Raw genomic sequence first — 20833 nt, forward strand, 5'->3', positions numbered from 1 at the left:
TGCTTTTATATAAAGCAAAATGTTCCAAGTAACCCCGCATTTAACTTATATTCCATTTTACTGTATTGCTGTTCGGCACAACACTTGAAAAGCTGTAAAAGCAAAACATGATTCTAAAACAAATTAATTAATATTAACATTGATAATGATGCATAACCTCATTCAGCAGTTTAAATTATATATATATACACATACACACACAACTATATATGCATATGTATATGCATTACACATATAATATAAATGCAAATTAAAGTGCTGGCATGAACTGCCTTCAGCTTTAATTTTTGATTATACCACTGGAAAACAGAAACGTTAATTTCCCAAAATGTGTGTTATGAAGATTTGTCAAGGTCTAATGAAAAAGGTTTATGCCAAAAATGGACTGCATTGTCTGGCATAGCATCAAATCATGGTATTTAAAGTGAAACTGTCCATCTTCTCATTTCCTACAATTGAATAAAATCTGATGGAATTAAAGCAGGTTAAATTATCTATATTGGATAACTCATTTAAAGTATTTTAAAGTCAACTACCAGGCAGATCAACAATATGTAAACTTTTATTTGTATTTATTTATTTTCCTGTCTTTAACATGAAGGCCTGTATAAGTAAACATATATGGATAAATAAATAGTTTTGTTTGGATTTTCTACCACCCAAGGTTTTCACATTAATCATTTAGCTACAAAAACCACAAACCCACAAAACTTTTGTCAAGGCCCAGTGCATGTGAACTATGCATTTGTACATGCTTTATAAATGGCCACACAAGTGCCAAAGCGTCCAAATAGTAAAAAGAAAGGTTTCTACTACCATCATTCATAATATATTTTTTATTTTATTATAATGGGCCCTGATGTCTGGTTAATTTTAGTCAAATGTATCTCAAGCAATAATTTGCAAGATCTAAAAAGAGGCTATTATGTAATTTCCTGTAGAGTGACAAGCCAGCTGTCTCCCTTATTAAAAAGTTTGTGTGTGTGTGTGTGTGTGTGTGTGTATACATATATAAGCAAGAATTAAGCAAGAATTTACCCTTATCACTATTATCTACAATGTCCCTTAAGTTATGTTTTTGAATTCTGTTATTTAGTGTCCCTAACAGACAGGCAGAAATACCAACTGCAGTTAGCTTTAGTCTGTAGTATGATGGAAATATATGGAAATCCTTCAACTAGCCTAATGATTAAATAAATAAAATAAAAACAAAACTTTGCCCGTCTACTGAATAGGGAACCGTCTCGGGAAGAAGCACGGTTCATAATTCATTTAGTTATGAAAGCTATATTTAAGCCTGCATCTTGCATTATCTGGAATTCTGTCTTGCTGATATATTATACTGAAACACTTAGAGGTAGAGCATCTTACTCCAGAGTCATTCACAGAGCAAGGATTTGAAGACAAGATGTTCAAGCTTGGAGGCTACAGGTTTAGCTTTAGGTCAAGTTGATTATAAGGTAAATAGAAGGAGATGGTAAAAGGGAGGCAAAACTCAAAATAAAGCTCTCAGTTCCTTTATTGTCCTTTTCAAATTGCCATTTTAAGCACATCCCTTCACTTCTCAGGCTGTTTATCAGTGATGTCAACTTTAAAGACACAGTATCAAACCTATTTCCTGAGCCCTGCAGTTCAGATAAGGTAAGAGGGGAGTCAAGAGGTATTGAAGGGGAGCTCTGAAGTGGAGTGATGAAAAATGATTTGTTCGCTTTGCTAAAGCAACAATTGAGCAAGTGAAATTAAATTAAACAGCATAATTGTGAACATCTAGAAGAGTAAAAGGCCATTTTTAATCCTAAGGTTTTCAAATGGTGTACAGATATATAACTATATCCACAAGAGAAATGCAAAACATAAATATTTTTAACTTTATACAACAAAATGAGAATTAAAGCAGATCATCAACAATTAAACATTTGGGCCAATTCAACTACACATCCTTCATTGTCAAAGCAAGTTCCATCTTCATCTCAATACTGCAGCAGCTTTCATTTTTTTTCAATGCATGGTCAACATCTAGGAATTCTCTTCAGACAGATTAAATAAAAATGATTCTAGATAATATAAATAGACAATACACCTTATAATTTCCCTTCATATAGTGCATTATACTGGCTTTGTTCAATGTGTGTTTACTGTTCGAATAAAAGACACAACCTGGTGCAAATGCAGGAAATAATGCACCAATTTGAAATAATTTGACTTCTTAACATGATAAGAGCTTTGAAAACTATTCGATTCACAGTTTAAAGATAGAATATATACCAGGTTGTGAAACGTGTCTGGCTTGCCCTTACAATTACTTATTTTGATGAGTAAGAGTCTCCAAATAACCAGTATTCCCTGAATACATCTTCCCACTAAATGTCTTCAAGTCTCCAACATGTACTAATTATATAATATAAAAAAATGCTCCAGGCTTCACTTAATTACCTAATTGTGTACATTCTAAATCGTGTGTCTGATGACGACTTATTCTCAAAACTGTCCCAAATGAATTTAAGTTACTTTCAAGGACACTGTAGACAGCCAGTTGATGTGAGCGGTTGTAGGCCTCCTGCGATTGAGATGGGCAATGCCAGCATTACAACCCACAGAGAATTGGAATTTAAGAAAAGGCAATCGAGCAGCTCAGAAATGGACTAGGCTTAAATGCAATTACAATGGATTACAGTTTTTGCTGTATTTTATCATAGCCATTAAATGGCTTAAAAAATAGAAGAATGTGCTTTTTATATCCTCATGACTGGACTTTTAATTGGCTTATTCAAATTGATTGTCTTTATAATGAACAGGGCATTCTAGACTTAAACTAATAGCCAGAACCATCTTTAAACACACAAGACCGATTTTACATAATCCATAATATATGGTAATAGCTTGGGCTACACCACAAATGTAGTAACCTTTTTTTCTCTCTTTTTAGACTGTTGGAACATATACTGATATACAACCCATATTTTATGCTTATTTGACCACAATCAGTGTCTTTCAAAGTTACCATATGTCAACATTGTATTTTTCAATTTCAAAATTAAGATTAAATATTTCGTTTTTATAGTTTTTTTTATAGTTTTTTTTTTTTTAAGGTTTTTTTTATAGTTTTTTTTAGAGATAACCAAAACAAAAGGTAGGTTTTGAACAGAAGTCAGAGCATTAAAGGTTTTGAGCTAAACTATATAATTTCAGTTTTCAAATATGGTTCACTAAACCTTGGGTGTTAAGAATAGACTGGGCTAATACTCACATCCATTATAACCTGATACATAAAGTACAGGAAAGCAAAGGAATAACAAGCAACACTGAGATTCACAGTATGCTTACATTTAAACTGTCAAAACCTTGTAAGACAAGGCGTACACATTCTCATATACATAACTGCTTTCATGCAAAGGATGTTGGTTACTTAGCAATGTCCAGCATTCTAGACATCATACAGCACAAACTGAGGAAAAACAATGCTTGATGTACAACAACCAGAACAATGGCAATCAAATCAACGTGAAATGAAAAAGCATTTTTGAATTGTAATACTCTCTCTACAATAGTAAGTCTGTGCAGACCCATTTATTTTCCTAAATATCTTTCCCACTTAAGGAATAAGAGGGGATTGGGGGGGGAGTTAGAGAGGGAGCTTTCCATTTTCCAGGTGAAAAAACATTCAAATCATATTTTAAATAAACATTTTTGAAGGGGCTGTCAACTACATGTTTAGCAAAACAGAACTCAGAGCCCCCCTCCCCCTCCTCCAAAAAAAACCAACACAAACCCACAAAATTTAGATTTAAAGAATGAAAAACACGATACAATTTTAAATAATCATTTTCAATACATAAAGATGAATGAGTGAAAATGTGTCCTTTGAATGGAATATGCTCGTTGTGAAAAATGAAAGGTACATCTTTACACTTAACATGCCAGGAAATCTTGTCAAACCATCCTGCCATTATTCACGCTGTTTTCAAATCGGAATATTTCAAGTACTAATGCTTTTATAGGGAAGCTGATTGTACTCTAGATTTGCACATGATCACTTCAAATTGTGCTTTGGGTGTATAGGCTATTAATAGGCCATAATTAATCCCATTATAATTGACATGTTTTGCCACCGGTTAAGCTCCATCACTGTCACCCACTATTCGTATTAACCTTACAATTATCTTTAATCTACAAACTCGTATAGAGTCAGCTAACTCAGTGTTTAAAATGTCAGTACTACGAAAGACCCCAAAGACATAATTAGTGTAATATTTGTATGTTCCCTACGCCGTCACATAAATGTAAGCCAATATTGAAAACTACACTTCACCTCAGATGACAAAAGGATCCCATGGCATGTTAAAAGGGTCATGAGACCGACCTTGACACACTAACCCTCCCTCTATTCACATTCTCCACCAGCTACTTTTGGTTTTTGTTGTTATCGATTATCTCGGAACACCAAGCGATGACATGGTATTCAGCAAAATCTAAAGAAAAAAAACATACACATACAAAAAGCACATGGCACTGAGTCTTCATGTTCCACAACTGTTATGAAAAATGCATTTTCAAGAACTATATGTGTGCTATGATTTGGCCAGTGCCTCAATTATTAAGTAAGCTTTCCCCGTTAGATAAGGAGGTGGAGAGGTATGCAAAAAATGGGTGTGCAAGAAACAAATACAGTGTTGACACGGTTATACAGCAGATCCCTTCAGAATACAGATACTTAACACCACTAACAAATGAAAGTTAATCTTTTCCCCTCTGAAAGACTTCCACAGAGCAGAGGGTAAAGATCACGCAAAGGATGGCAGCTTCTCCCCTGCTTTGTACATGGTGTTACAAAGTAACAGTTCTCCACTGCCATGACTTAATTTTCACCCCCGTTATGTTGTCTTCTCCCTTCTTTGGAAGGCGACCTTTTCTATACACAGGGGCGAAAACAATATGATAGATTTTCTTTTCATTTAGCTGTAAAACAACAAAAAAGCTAGAATTTCAAAGCTCTTTACAGCAGAAGAAAAAGTATTCAAGTCAGACAGACATGTGCACACCATCCAAATATATTTACAGCATTGTACAGTAATAGAGACCTCTCCTTTGTTTACCATTTCCTGCTGCGTAGAAGACTTGTTGCCAGGTGAATGTAATCTGTTTATAATGAAACCTTGGTGATAGCAGTACAGCATTGATTGTACCTTTGGAATTCCTTGAACCAATTGATTCAAAGAAATGAACTCTCCACAGGCAGGTAAATCAAGCAGCCAGACATTAAAAACAAACAAAAAAAAAATACAAAAGAAAATAGGTATGTTTTGTTCCTGTTTCGTTAATGTCTTTTTTGTTTGATTGTTTTTAATTCTGAATGTGATAGTGTTTTGATTTAAAAAAGGAAAAAAAGTCCACCAGTAAACTGTATTCCCATAAATTATACAAACATCCGAATGAAATTTTTGTTTACATTCCTTCAGTGTAGTTAATTTAACCTTTTTTGTGTTTAATTTTTTTAATTTAGGTTTTGTTGTTCTTCTCTTTTTGGATTCTAAAGCCTTTTTTTAAAATCATTTTCGTTGATGCTTTTTTTTTTTTTTTTTCCCCATCGGCGAACAGGCACAGGAATTCTCCTCCTCACAGGTAGATCTCTCGCTTGGAATTCTGGGTAGAAGGGGTGGCGGCCGGCTGAAACTCTGAGGCCTGGGTGAGAGGGATTTCCTCCATGGCAGAGTCCTTGCTGGGCTCATGGCTAGTACTGGAGAAGGCACTGTAAGGAGGCAGGAAGCGAATGTTGGCCTTGGCATTGCGTTCCTCTACAAGCCTTGGGCTTCCATTGGTCAGCCGGTCCTGGCTCCCTCTCTCTTGGTAAGGCACAAAGGTAGAGAGTTTGGGGGTGTTCTTGGTCTTGCGGTTTGGGGAAGGCTGTCCTGGCATCCAGCAGGCATCTGAATGCCCAAATTCAGTGCATTCCCTAGTACAGTTCCCAGTCATAGCAACATCGGGTAGAGGTCTGAGATCTGGAAAAAGAACAAAGTTAAAAAATAGTAATAACAATAATAAAAACATTTCTGGTGATTTTTCTACAGTTGCCTCCTGAAGCAGGGTGAGGAATGTACTATATCTATGTTGTGCTTTTCAGTTCCAAGAGCACACAGACAAACAATGAGATGTATTTAACAAATATGTAGCGTATGTTTTTGTGTCTATGTGCATGCACATGTGTGTGAGATATTCTGTAACAGTGCATTCCAATCTGCTCTGTTAGAAACCATTTCCAACTTAACCAAAACAGCGCCAGCTTTCATTGCAGTCAGCAAGGCACTTCTGTAGCCCTCAAATTATAAAGGCATTTCACTTTAAGACCATTCATTATTTTTCCACAAAGGTCAAATCCCTGTGGAAGCTTGGCAACCCCTGTGAGTCAGTGGAAATTACAGACTGTCAAAACACTCAATTGTATTTCTTCAGCTTGCAGTATTCAAATATATAACAGGGATAAAACCCTATTCTGTTCTGCATTTGCGTTAGCTCATTTCCACTAGGATATATGCTTATTGTACTTTGCACTTATTATATTAGATTGATTTTGTCACACTTTTAAAATATTTATTGTTGAAACAATGTCGCTCTGGGTAAGGGAATCTGCTAAGAAGAAAATATTAATAATAATAATAGTGTTTTTAACTTAAAAAAAAAATTGTTTATTCAAATCAACAAAAAATAAAGTATGCACAAATGCAGTAGTAGAAAACAGAAAAGGAAATATGTTCATCATTGTGTACTAATCAAGTAATCAAATGTCCAGAAAAGGCTTGCTGGGTTATTAAAAGTCTTTTCTAGCTTGAAAAATGTTTCTAACATTGCATGTGGTTATCAATGCTCTAATTGCATGGTTGTTGCTCATCAAGCAAAACATCAGCTTTTGGAAAGGAAAAAAGAGCCTTAAGATAATCATGCAGATACAATTATAATGTGGTATACGATAATTTAATTTACATAGCGGGCAGCACTTGTGGTTTAATTGTCTTGTTCAATGCTTAAACATATTAAACAAAAAATGTTAAGGATATGCAATCTTAAAATTGTGGCTCTGTAGCAAGTAATAATTAAAGACACATACATAGCATGATAATTGAAGACAATGGTGTATTTGCTGAAACGATTTCTGTGCATGTGTAGCAGCATCAACTGCAGTTTAATCTAAGAAGGTCAGAATCTTTAGGTTAAAATATCAATGTATATGCAGAAAATAACCTTTCTTCCTTATGCATGATATTAGATTATTCTTTGGTATGACGAGGAAAAAAACTGACCTTTTGGGATGCATTTATTTCCCAAATGTACAAAATGCCCTGACTTCATGCATAATTAAATTTAATTACCAGGTACCAAAGGACCAGCTCTTTAGAAAAAATAATTCCTTCTTGTGTTTAAAACACACACCCAGAGTAAAAGGTGTTGTTCTCTCTTTTGGCACTTCAAGATTTGTTTCATTTTAAGATCTGTGTGATCTGTGTTACCTTCAGAAAGATCACCTGTGCCCTCTAAGAAAATGATTTTATGTTGGATTCAGAAATAAATAAATTAGTAATACAACTATTGTACATATAGCATTCAGAGTGAATCACTGGACTGACTTGTTGCATACAGTATAAGAGCTAACAACTAAGTTTCCTGAAATGTACAGTATCCCAGGTCTCATTGCAAAAATAGTGTTTAGAATAGTGGTGCAATACGTAGACTCACTAATGCTACACTAAGCTGTTTTTTTTTTTTTTTTTTTTTTTTTTTTTTTACTTTGTCACTTTTAAATGTTTGCCATGATAAATATACATGTCATGTCTGATATACATGACCAGCACAGTTTACAAGTACTGCAACAGATAACATCTCCAGTGAAGAGGGTTGGATGTTCTGACAAAGCTGTATTCATTCCAACTGTTATGTGCAATCATGTGCTACAATTGCTTGGCTGGACCTCTAACAGGTAACCATTATAATCTTTGGGTGGAAGATGATTACTATCAGAGGATAATGGGAGATGAGGAAAGAATTTCTATTACACAAGCTATTTATGTCCTGCATGGGAGATGGAATCAGATCTCAAAGCAATGTTAGCCTATGCCACAGACAAACATACATTGTTTTTTAGACATTGTTAAGCTCCGTGAAATGAGTGGGAACAGTGGTAGTAAAAGCACAGCATGGATTGGCATACTTTCATTACAGATAAGTGATCATTTTAGCACAAGAAAGGCCTAATGAGATCGCCTTCATCATCAGCCTTATTATCTCCATTGTCAAAGGTAAAAATGGATGCCAGACAGGATATGTATTTCAAATAGTACTGGTATGTGTTTAGTCTTTCTCTGACTACTTCCTTCATGTAGATATAGAATGTTACAAGCAAGTGTGTTGTATATTGGCGTGTTTGTATGCATTTATGTGAGCTTATACGTATGCATATAGTTGGTCTATCTTTACACCAAAACTCAAAAAGCTTTTGCCAACACCAAAAAAAGAAAAAGAAAAAAAACTTTACAGATATTCTTATGGAATGCACTATATAAGTTCGTTTTTTTATGCTAAGCTCATGCATTCTGGGAGTATGTTTGATACCGGAGTTATTACATTTTGTTAACTGCATTCCTAACATTTTGTCACAGTGTGCATTCCTATATTTGAACTATTAAGCCTTTTTTTGAAGTCCCCACATATTTTCGCACCTTAGTTAAAAAACACTGCTCAGAGAACAGGGGCAACATTAATCTATTGCCCCTAAATCAACTGACCAAAGGAAAAAAGGTCACAAAACTGTTTGTATTTGTATATGCAAAACTCTAAAAGAATATGATTGTCCCTCAGAATGCTAGGCCATAATATAATCAATTACAATTAAAGGACAGTAATTACAGTCTTTATCTTCTGAGTTGATTAAAGGTCTCTCCGATGATAATATCACGCTGATAGCTGTGATGCTAATACAATGCTTGCACTGGATTTTGGGAAGTACTACCTTTTTAATAATTTTTCTGATTATTTCATTTATAGAACCCTGAGGAGGGCATAGATATTTATCCATTCACCCAGCTGTACATTCGCATCCACAGATAATATACACTGCAATTCATGACATGACATGACACTTATATACAGTATAAATATATAACAACCCTTTATCTCAAATGTATTTGTAATCAAGGAAGTATACAAAATTAAAGCAACAATTTCAATCTCCACACACATACTGGTAAATATAATTCAACCGGAAATACAATCTTATATATATATATACACACACACACATTTCAACTACAGGTTTTCATAGCAAATTTTAATTTCCCCCTCACCCTTGGTAAAAAAAAATGTAAATGTCTGTATGAAAACTCCTCAATTGCTCAATGTTTTTTTCCAGATCTAAAATGCTGAAGAAGGTCTTCGTATTATAATCACCCCACAGGACTCTTTATCGTAACTACATTATTTCAGAATCCTAAACTTCAAGTATAGTTCTTCTTATATGCAAAAAGGCCTTGGCTGGGTTTATTAGGGTTTGTGCTTGTTAAATAAGGACTTCCTGCCTTGGCAAACTGTGTTGAGGAGGACAGAATCTCCCTTCCACAACAGATAAGAAAAGAGTCTGGAATGGTGAAAGGAGGTACTCCATAGTCAAGGTTAGCTTATTAGCCAGAAGAAGCTTTTAAGTGGATGGGGCCTTCTGCTCTTAATTTAACAGTCTTATCTTTACTTTCAAGTTCCAGTTAACCTCAGGGGTTCTTCCTGGATTTAAGGTAGTAAGGGAAATGGTTAGTGTTTTTTTTTTCCCTTTTTTAAGCTAATTGGATTTCTGCAGGCCCTGCTTGGGAAGATGACGGAGTAATAAAATGGAAATACTTTCAAGATGGTATCTGACAATTTCTGCTGTAGATCCTGTGGTAAAGAGGGGAGGGTTTTATTCCTTTATTTTCTCAATATTGGTGGCCCAGTTGTTCAGTGAAACTTGAAGAAGGATTTTCAAGTCTCTGTTATATCTTCTCTTTATTCCAAATGCTTATTTATTTATTTATTTATTTATTAATGTATTGATTTTACATAAATGTTTAATGGCTGAACTTGAAGATCCAGACTCTAGGCAGTTTTAGCAATCACAGAAGCATTTCACTTCTTAAGGATTAATCTTGAAACGAGCGGCCTTGAAATGCAGGTGAAAAGCAAGTGTCTCAACAACCGTACACAAAATATAGGGTGCAAAAGCAAGATGGACCTTCCATCATCCTATTCATTAAAATACAACATTCAAACCATGATTATTAATCAGTACACCTTGGGATATATGGTATTAAAATCATCACACAACCTCATCTCATCATGGTGTGCCAGTGAATTAATAACGAATATTAGTTATGTCATGAATTTGCATTCTGGATCGTGGCGCCAAAAAAAAAAAAAAGATATTTAATTTATGCCGGCCTTAGCCTCCTGATAACACTCTTCTTGAATTGATTTCAAACTGCGAGTTTTAAACATCAGGGGAAACCAAGCCAAGGCCTCAATTACCTGAGAAAGACAGGCATCATGTGGCTCAGGGGAAGTGAGCGCTACTCTAGTCCACATGACAGACACATTTGTGGGGCCGAGGCAGGGACAGCTGCCTAGTCCAGATCAGCACCTCTGCCTCCATCCACTGACTACCATAGACAGGCAATCTGCAGTGTGAGTTGTGCTCCCCTCCTCCCCTTGCCCCGTCTGCTGTTATAAAAACCTTGCTGAGTCTAATTAAACTTTGGGCAGATTAGAACTTTGCCTTGTCAGTCTTTATTCACGCTTAAACAAGTTATTACTTTTTTGGAAATTAAATTAGCTGCCTATTAATTAATCGACACGCTGCTTTTGAAAGAAGGAGAGGAACGCTCTTCGTGGAGTGAGCTTAAACGGAGACGGGCATTCCACCAGGATGATAATTACACTCACTTACTAGATAGGCAGGCCTGCATTGCAGACTGGCTTCGATTCAGGAATCTGGGGGTGAGAGGCCAGGCGTTTAGTCCCTTTGCTGCAATGTTATGTTCTCAAACAAGCTGGATCATATCCCTGGTCCGGGCGAAATCCTCACGGACCAGAAGTGGGAAATGAAACAGCAGCTGTTTCTCCACAGCTTAATAAGGTACGGGGTTGGGAAGTGAACTCTCGAGAAAAAAAAAAAAAAACACTTGCAGGGAAACCAACTTTACACGGGAGAGGACTCGGACTGGGATTTCAAGTTAGAAAAAATAACGTTAAGCACGATTGTCTCAATGCTGCAGCTGCAAGCCATCAATGACTGAAAATTTTTGTACAGTTTCAACCATTGCTTAGCTCATCAGCCTACCAGCTTTCATTTCAAAACCTTTGGTATAGTATCCCCAAATTCCCTTTGCAATAACAAGGGTAATCGGTGCTCATTCTATACTTATCTCCTTTGTAAGGCACTTTCTCGGGCTGGATTCAGATAGATTCTGGATGGGGCGCACACAGGATTATCAAGGAAGGTGGTAACCCTTGGGTATTTGCACACATGAATGAATATGCCAATGAGAGCTTGCAGCCAAGAATGGGATGTGCAAACAAAATGCAAGCTTAATACAGCAGAATGTTATCACATAGGAAAGAAAATAAAAAACATAACCATTTAACTCTTTAAATTACTTATCCAGCTCCAAAAGAAGCTATCTGTAAACTGCACTGAGAGAAACAATCGAATGAAATCAGCACCCTGGACAGCTCACAATAGAAAATGCTTAATAAATGCAGCTGTCAAATCTCCAGCTGTCGGCCCTTTTTAGTGGGTAGTGACCAAGACTACCTTAGCTAATTTCACATCCTTTTACATTAGACAAACTACCCATGCTTATTACTTAATATCACACAAGAACATCTAGTTCATAAGAATCTAATTTTATTTGCAAGATCATCAGTGACATTGTGCAGCAGGAAAAATTGATGCAGTGTGACTATGCTTAAGTGACTAACTAAAGCCATGTCAACAGTAATCCTGACCTCCTCACCCACTATCTGTTTCAGTTACTAATGCTGGTATAAACCAGTACAGTATACAATAAGGACTGTCCAGTTACAAAAGTCATATGTTATACTGCAGTCTCAAAGTACCTACATTATTACTAAAAGAAGAACAAATAAATTTAGAATAAATACAGTATCTCAATGTCCTCAATTAATTAATTTACAATTGATCAAAGACTCAGAATCTCTAAAAAAAATATATAATTTGTATAGGTAACCTTGTTTTTCCTCTAAATAAAATATGATAATTTTGATTATTTAAAGCACCTTCATACCTCTGATACCTCTCTTACTTAATTCAAGATAAAAACAAACCAAAGGACCTACGATTATTCCGCTGTGAGGGTATGCTTTTTGAAAGCTAACAAGTGTGGATGAGATTTCCCACAACGAAATTGCAGTTGTGTGTGCATATTTGCTCAAGAACAGTTCATTTGAATGGGCTATTTTACAGAAGCTGTAAGTACTTAGTAACTACTGAAAATGGATTTGCAGTCTTATATGGTGACCTACAACAGTTTTATAACATGAGGTATATATAGGTAGGTATATATTTTTTTGAGAACACATATATGCCGAGGGTAGTTTACACAGCAGCTCCAGTGCCTGAGACATAAGTATCTGTTTTCAAGACAGATGGATCTTTAGCTCTGAATTTATTTAATCTATTCCCATTCTTGATGCTTACCATCAATGGCCTTTGGGAATTAATGAATAGTAAATTATATAAAAGGAAAACTTAACTGCACAAAGAGGCACCCGGTGGCTCAATAAGGGAAATGCTTGTTTGTTTCTACTGGGTGAAGGTAGATATACCTTTCTTTGTTCAATAAAAAAATATGTATTTCACTGAGGAAGCCACTTACAGTTCTCACTATCCAATCAGTAACTTTTATAGTCAGAAAAAATATTCCGGAGTGATTCATTTTTGAGACAATAGCCGTTGGCACGGGCCTTAAAACTTTAGTCAACATGCAGCAAGGTTTAATTAATATAAAAAAATAAATAATTTCCCCTTCCTTTTCCTGTTCCCTGTGCTGCAAAGATGAGGATGTGCAGCTTTTAAAGAGGAGGAAAAACAATGATATCACTGATATAGCAATGCGCTAATACTGACCCTCCCCTCCACACACACCAAGCACTATAAAATATAACTCAAACATTTGAACTTTGAACAGCTGAAAACAAATAAACATAAAAACTACAATAAAAAACACAAAACAATTCTGAACAACATGAAAGGAACCCTGCTGTGGATCTATAGACAATCATTTCAATTATTTATGGGTTAAAGGGAAAAAAAAATCTTTTGGGCTTCCAATTTATCTCCATCCCACTGGAATACAACACAGGAAAAATTCAATTATACTACAAAAGTGAATAAATTTATAAGAGTACTGCTAGGCCTGAGGCCCTCACTCTTATTTCCCAGGTTGCTTTTAGGGGCACTGCAAAAATGGGAGCTTATTAGCAGCTGGTCTGAATCTTCAGCTCTGATATCATTACAAAATAAATCTGGTGGAAGGCTAAATATATTTTCACGAATACATTCACAAGAACAACCACAGCGTAGAGCATGAAAAATCAATATGTGCTTTGTAAATTGCAGGTAATGGAGTCTATGACATAACACTTTACTTGACCATTAAGACATTTTATGCCACACAAAAGGACCAAAATGTATTTCACACATAAAATATATGGATGGACTGCATCTCTGAAGCAGCAACATTGCTAAGTGATTATTAAAAGTTACCTTATCTAGACAGACATTCAGACAGCCAGACAGCAACCTACATAGACAGATAGACAGAGACAGAGGATATAAGAGAAGGGGAACAGTTGATAAAGAGATGCGCTACTTCTGGTCTGGAAGAGGTGATTTCTCTGCAAAAGTGCAACCTCATGCATTGCTTTATAAAGTTCCCTTATATAGTTTCATATCATTTGGTTTGTGCACAGTAAGCAGTTCTCCCTCCTGGTAGCATATGTCCTGCGTTGTAAAGCCATAGTGCAGAAGTAAAGCATTTTTTCACAGCTAAATTATGACTGTTACCAACCAGTTTGCCCACCTTTTGCTCTCTGATTACATCCCTGTCCCTGTATTTCTCATTTAAAACTGCTGCACCTCATAAATTGTACGCTTTATGGGGCCAATTTCATTACTGTAATGCTGTTGCTCTGGCGAGAAGGGAGACGGCTTTCACTACGGTGCCAGGCTGCGCTCTGCATTATATTTTATTAGTTTTGTAATGCACTGGTTTCTGCCTGGTCCATTTTATTATCCCAAAACTTAAGACTCAAAGATTTGACTGATATCCACAAAATCTAAAATTTCAATAAGAAGTAAGATGAAAAACTATTTCTTGAGCTTGAAGCTTATATTAAGCCAATGTCTGTACCATACTTACTCATATCATATATCTGTCTATCTGTTGTGCCACAGTGTTGAGAGGGGCAGAAATCGGGCACCCTTGCTGGGCACTACAGGGGGGTGATTACTTTTTTCTTGGCATATTTTCTTTGTGGTCTTGCTGTGATACATTGGCAGTCTTCCGTGAAAGGATACATTGAAATAGATATTGTATATATACATCATGTACCATTATTACTATTATTATTATTATTAGTAGTAGTAGTAGTAGTAGTAGTATGTCTACTACTGGATGCACTTATTTTTCTATTGAGAAATATGTCTTTAAGACGACGACGACAAAAGAAAAAAAATAGAACTGACTAAACCGGAAATTGCTGGATGCAGCCTTTTCTTGAAGCCTTCAGTTATTTTTCTTCTGTTCAACCTTTTCTTTAATGAGCAGACAGAGCTTCACACACGGCCTCTTATAATCCCTTCAATTTCAGAAGGAAAAAAAAAAACACATTACAAAAATAGAAGCCTTGCAAGGTGAAAACACGTAGAAGCTCCAGTCAATTACTGAAGCCAACTGTGCATACGCTGACCTCAGATGCAATACTCGCTATCTGCCTGACTGGGAGTACTGGAGAAAAAATAGACGATGCCTCACTTTACTCGATAGGGCTCTCTCTGCCAAATTAGAATTACAAATAAATAAATAAGTGTATTTTTGATTATATATATATAAAAACACACAGTTGCCTTTGATTTCTATTAAAACATCCTTCTTTCACAGAGTCATGCCAAGTAGTGGTGTCCACTGGGAGAGGTGGGAGGGAGCAGCTGTGAGGTCACACTACCAGAGTCGTCTCCTTATACGTCCTACAGTAAAGGCAGTCTGCGTCGGCCTGAACCCTGCAGCATATCGTGAGTCGTGGATTCCCCAGTGGGTTACTGCTACTGCTACCTACAGACACATGATCCATCAATGAAATGCAGTGCATGCAGATTTGTTGAGCTCCATATGCAAACCTTGCTTTTAATATCATTCACCCGCCCAGATCTTTGCAAGTGTGCAGAACAACCTATTCCGTGAGATCTATTTTTATACCCAATGCAAACTGTTTGATGTATGCATTTTTTAATTGTCACGCAAAACTTACAAGGTCACTGCCTCCCAAACTGTTCTGCAGCGGATGCAAAATGACTAAGAATAAATAAATAAACGCGAGAGTTTGTAGCATGCTTCAGCGTTATAACTGCTGCAAACGAATGAGGATGAATTGCTGTAAATTGGTGAGCTCATTGAAAGTGGACAACTCAGGCCTTTTCTTTGGCCAGGCTACACCTGTGCAATGGTCGGACAGAAGGTTTCTGCTTCTGGCACTGCCAATTCCTGACACTTAACAAGCGCTCAATTCATCACAGAAACGAGGCTTTCAGCGCGGCACCGGAGAGCTCTCTCTGCTGGCATCGGGCCCAGAAACGGGAGGGCTTTGGTAACTTGAAAGACGTATGTCCCTGATGCTGGGTTCTCTATCCTGCTGTAAACTTTGTCTAAACTGTGTTGGAGCTAATGAGCAGTGATGTGATGTCAACACCTGATGTAGGGAACATACGCCATATTTATTTATTTAGCATTCTCACACAGGATGCTTCAACATCTTGTTCATGGCTGTACCATATGCTTTCTCTGGGAGAAAGAGTGAGTAGTAGAGTTACTGCAAACATACAAGTTGACATCCAAGTTGAGATACAGAAAGACATGATACTTGTTTCCAGGATGTTCACAAGTCAACAGAAGATCTCTGCTGGCATGGCACAGGCTTGATATTTTAGGCAAAGATCTTAACAATTTATGTCTATTGTTTTCCTAAATTAATACATGTACTACTACTTCTACTAAAAGTAATATTATCTATGACATCATCATGATTGCCACATCCATATTGGCAATACATGTATACAACAAATGTATTTAATGTTCTGTACTAGGAAATTAAATATTCCAATGTAATGATAAATGCATTATTGTAATTATCAAAATGTACATCCTTTCTTAAGCATTTGCTTGGTTCTCTCTCACACACACACTATATATATATATATATATATATATATATATATATATATATATATATATATACATACATACATACATATATACATACATACACACAAATACATACATACATACACACACACTGTGCAAAAGTTTTAGGCAGGTGTGAAAAAATGCTGTAAAGTAAGAATGCTTTCAAAAATAGACATGTTAATAGATTATATTTATCAATTAACTAAATGCAAAGTGAGTGAACAGAAGAAAAATCTAAATCAAATCCATATTTGGTGAGACCACCCTTTGCCTTCAAAACAGCATCAATTCTTCTAGGTTCACTTGCACACAGTCAGGGATTTTGTAGGCACATAGTCAGGTATATGATTAAACAATTATACCAGACAGGTGATAATGTTCATCAATTCAATATGTAGGTTGAAACACAATCATTAACTGAAACAGAAACAGCTGTGTAGGAGGAAGAAAACTGGGTGAGGAACAGCTAAACCCAGATAACAAGGTGAGGCTGCTGAAGACAGTTTTCTGTCAAAAGTCATACACCATGGCAAGACTGAGCACAGCAACAAGACACAAGGCAGTTATACTGCATCAGCAAGTCTCTCCCAGGCAGACATTTCAAGGCAGGGGTTTCCAGATGTGCTGTCCAAGCTCTTTTGAAGAAGCACAAAGAAACGGGCAACGTTGAGGACCGTAGACGCAGTGGTCGGCCAAGGAAACTTTCTGCAGCAGATGAAAGACACATCATGCTTACTTCCCTATACAATCGGAAGATTTCCAGCAGTGCCATCAGCTCAGAATTGGCAGAAAACAGTGGGACCCTGGTACACCCATCTACTGTCCGGAGAAGTCTGCTCAGAAGTGGCCTTCATGGAAGACCTGCGGCCAAAAAGCCATACCTCCAACGTGGCAACAAGGCAAAGCGACTCAACTATGCATGAAACTATGCAGGTGCTCTGGACTGATGAGTCAAAGTTTGAAATATCTGGCTGTAGCAGAAGGCAGTTTGTTGCTGAAGGGCTGGAGTTCGGTACACGAATGAGTGTCTGCAGGCAACAGTGAAGCACGGTGGAGGTTCCTTGCAAGTTTGGGGCTGCATTTCTGCAAATGGAGTTGGGATTTGGTCAGAATGAATGGTCTCCTCAATTCTGAGAAGTACAGGCAGATACTTATCCATCATGCAAAACCATCTGATTGGCCCCAAATTTATTCTGCAGCATGACAACGATCCCAAACATACAGCGGATGTCATTAAGAACTATCTTCGGCGTAAAGAAGAACAAGGAGTCCTGGAAGTGATGGTATGGCCCCCATAGAGCCCTTATCTCAACATCATTGAGTCTGTCTGGGATTACATGAAGAGAGAGAAGCAACTGAGGCTGCCTAAATCCACAGAAGAACTGTGGTTAGTTCTCCAAGATGTTTGGGCCGACCTACCTGCCGAGTTCCTTCAAAAACTGTGTGTAAGTGAACCTAGAAGAATTGATGCTGTTTTGAAGGCAAAGGGTGGTCTCACCAAATATGGATTTGATGTAGATTTTTCTTCTGTTCACTCACTTTGCATTTAGTTAATTGATAAATATAATCTATTAACATGTCTATTTTTGAAAGCATTCTTACTTTACAGCATTTTTTCACACCTGCCTAAAACTTTTGCACTGTACTGTGTGTATATATATATATACACACAGACTTCAGGTCATGCTCAAGGGATAATGAAAAATCCCGTTCTCTATGTATGTGAAAGACCTACTGTCTCAGCAGCCAGGGCTATTCAAAAAACATAATCACAAGTAAGTCCAAAGGTCCAAAAATATAATAACATCTAACAAGTATAAAACGCTAGCATCCTTACCACTTCAGTGTTACACTCCATTTCTAACTCCCCCTCACTTTTTCATTATAGGCTTGTCAGCTCAAAAGTGTAAAAAATGATACTCGTGTGCATGGCCAGGTTATCCTGGGAGACTAACACAAAACAAATGTGTCATTGTATTAATATGATATTTTGACCCGTGAATTCAGTCCTGTACTGGCCAGGTCGATGCCTCTGCATTATTGGTGGGAAACAGGAAGTGCACGGTGAGAACATGTCTCACCATTCAGTGTATTAGCATCCTATCGATTTGGCTCCTTCTCTTCGCAGTTCTGATCAACTGCCAACTCGCTCGCAAACTACTATCAATACAGATGGTCTCCACCGATAATAGATGGTAATGTGAAAACCCAGCCTATTACAGCCCGCTTTCTTTTCTCTGCCTGGAAAGAGACAACTAAGCTGGAGTATATCTCACAAAGCAAAGCACAATGTCAGCACACGCACAGTCAATGCGTACCGGGCTCATGTGACCGAGGGGGTTTGGTTTCGGAAGCTGTGCTCCAGTACAGAAGTGCCGGAGATGGCTGAGTCAACATTATCCTGGGAAAAAGAAAGCTGCAATGAGCCTTGTTATTATCAGTCCAAAAAAAGAAAAATCGGAGGTCTGCTTAGCTGCATTCAGTACATTCTCACACAGACGTCCCTGCTGTGTTGTGCTGCTTGGACTTGCTTGTGAACAGGGTGTTTGAGGGGACATGTCAGTCTGTTCCGTGGGAAACAAGGTTAAAAGTCTACGGGTCACCAGAAAACCAGGACACCAGAGGCCTGCTGGTCACTGAAGCAACTTAATAGAATCTCACAGTGCAGCAATCAAATGTACAACCCACAACAGTGTTCCTCCGGCGTGACACAGAATAGATTTATGTGGGGGGACAAACTACTATGTATGTGTATGTATAGAAAGTATGTAACATGATGCAGTTTCCCCCTATAATGTGTAATACAGAAAGCTGATTGAGTGTAAAGTGTAAATTAATACTCATTATTGAGGAAATACACTGAAAGATACAAAATTTGCAAAAATAATAAAACTCCAAAACTGCACAAGAAAATAATAGAACAGAGTAAGAAGAAAGAAAAAGATACAAAAAAAAGGACATCAATGGGAGATTAGAATTTTTGTCAAATTCAAGTTACAAAGGGAGGATGGTGGTGAACAGCAATTTAAAAAAGGTTAAACTCTTCAACCAGTGCCATTGTGGGTCAATGGAGTCTTTAAGCTAGCACTATTGAACTCAGCCTCTCCAATACTGATGAGATGGAAGCTAGATAAAATATTACATTGTGTATGTGAACTACAGAATGTTAATTTACATCTAATACACTAGTACAGCATGCTAAATGAATAATACTTCATTCAGAAGATCGGGTGGCAGTACTGTATGGGTGATTCATCCTTGTGCTCATAATAATTTCTATATTAATGCAGTTTTTAAAGGCATTAAATCAAATAAAAATACATTCCAGTGTGAAGTCTTTAATTAAATAAAGTCTTATTTAAAGATTTAAGCTTCAAATTAAGGATTTAATATTTTAATGTCTGTATTTGTATTATTATAATTTATAAGTGACAGCATTTAATCATTGATATGGTTATAACTGTAATTAAATATTTGTGGTAAATAGATAGATAGATAGATCGATAGCTAGATAGATAGATAGATAGATAATGTTAACCTATAAGTATATAACAGCACTATAGAGTCACAGTTGTTTTTATTTGTTACTGTAGTTGCAGTGCAGCTTAAGAGCTTCATTAGTTTTCAGACCTTCTCTGCAACCCCAAGGGACACAAGTTAAAAGATTAACCACTCTATTATATCCAGTGCAGTGCTAAAAGACCAAATACACAGGGTTTTTAAATTAATTTGTGTCTCTGCTTACAGTGTTATTAGAGCAACCCAGAGGTCATTTATCAGAAACTGTGTTTTCAGATGGAATACTAAAACAATATTCAGATGCATTCAAAAGCAGGAGATTTGACAGTTTATAGAACACATTTTACACAAAGATGGTTGATTTCTATTGATGCAATATGAGCTAAACTAGAACAAAATTAAAAACGAGAATAGCTTCCATCAGTACACAGTTGTTCTATGCATGTACAATGCACTGTATATGTACTATTTATGTTCTGCTGTTTTTAATCTGTTTCATGTGTACTTCAAATGTATCTAAATATACACACATTCTCAATTTGTTTCTAATTCACAAAATAAAGGCTTACAAAACAGTAAGTGCAATTACTGCTCTTTATCATATTAATACTAATAATAAATATGATAATATTATACAATTATTAGTTTGAAGGTTCCTATGTGACTTGAAGGGCAACTATGTAAGAGATAGAAAATATGATACTTGTGGAAAAGGTTAAAATAAATGGTTTGTATGTTGACTGCATGAAAAAAAAGAAAAAGGACCAGTTACCGATTCTCTTCAGCTCAAATGCTGACCACAGTGCTTTGAATGTTCCCAGAGG

At 36.6% G+C, this 20833-nt stretch overlaps 1 protein-coding gene across 1 annotated transcript in view; it reads right to left on the reverse strand.

Annotated features, from left to right (window-relative positions):
* Positions 1–1501: 1501 nt before the first annotated feature.
* The window catches only part of LOC136763003 (protocadherin-1), a 147823-nt gene continuing 128491 nt past the window's right edge, over positions 1502–20833 (reverse strand). The window contains exon 5 of the mRNA XM_066716668.1: positions 1502–5996. Coding sequence (XP_066572765.1) covers positions 5614–5996 — 383 coding nt within the window. The 3' untranslated portion in view covers positions 1502–5613. The remainder of the gene's footprint in view (positions 5997–20833) is intronic.

This window comes from Amia ocellicauda, chromosome 11 (genome assembly GCF_036373705.1).
Source record: "Amia ocellicauda isolate fAmiCal2 chromosome 11, fAmiCal2.hap1, whole genome shotgun sequence".
Classification (NCBI taxonomy): Eukaryota; Metazoa; Chordata; class Actinopteri; order Amiiformes; family Amiidae; genus Amia; species Amia ocellicauda.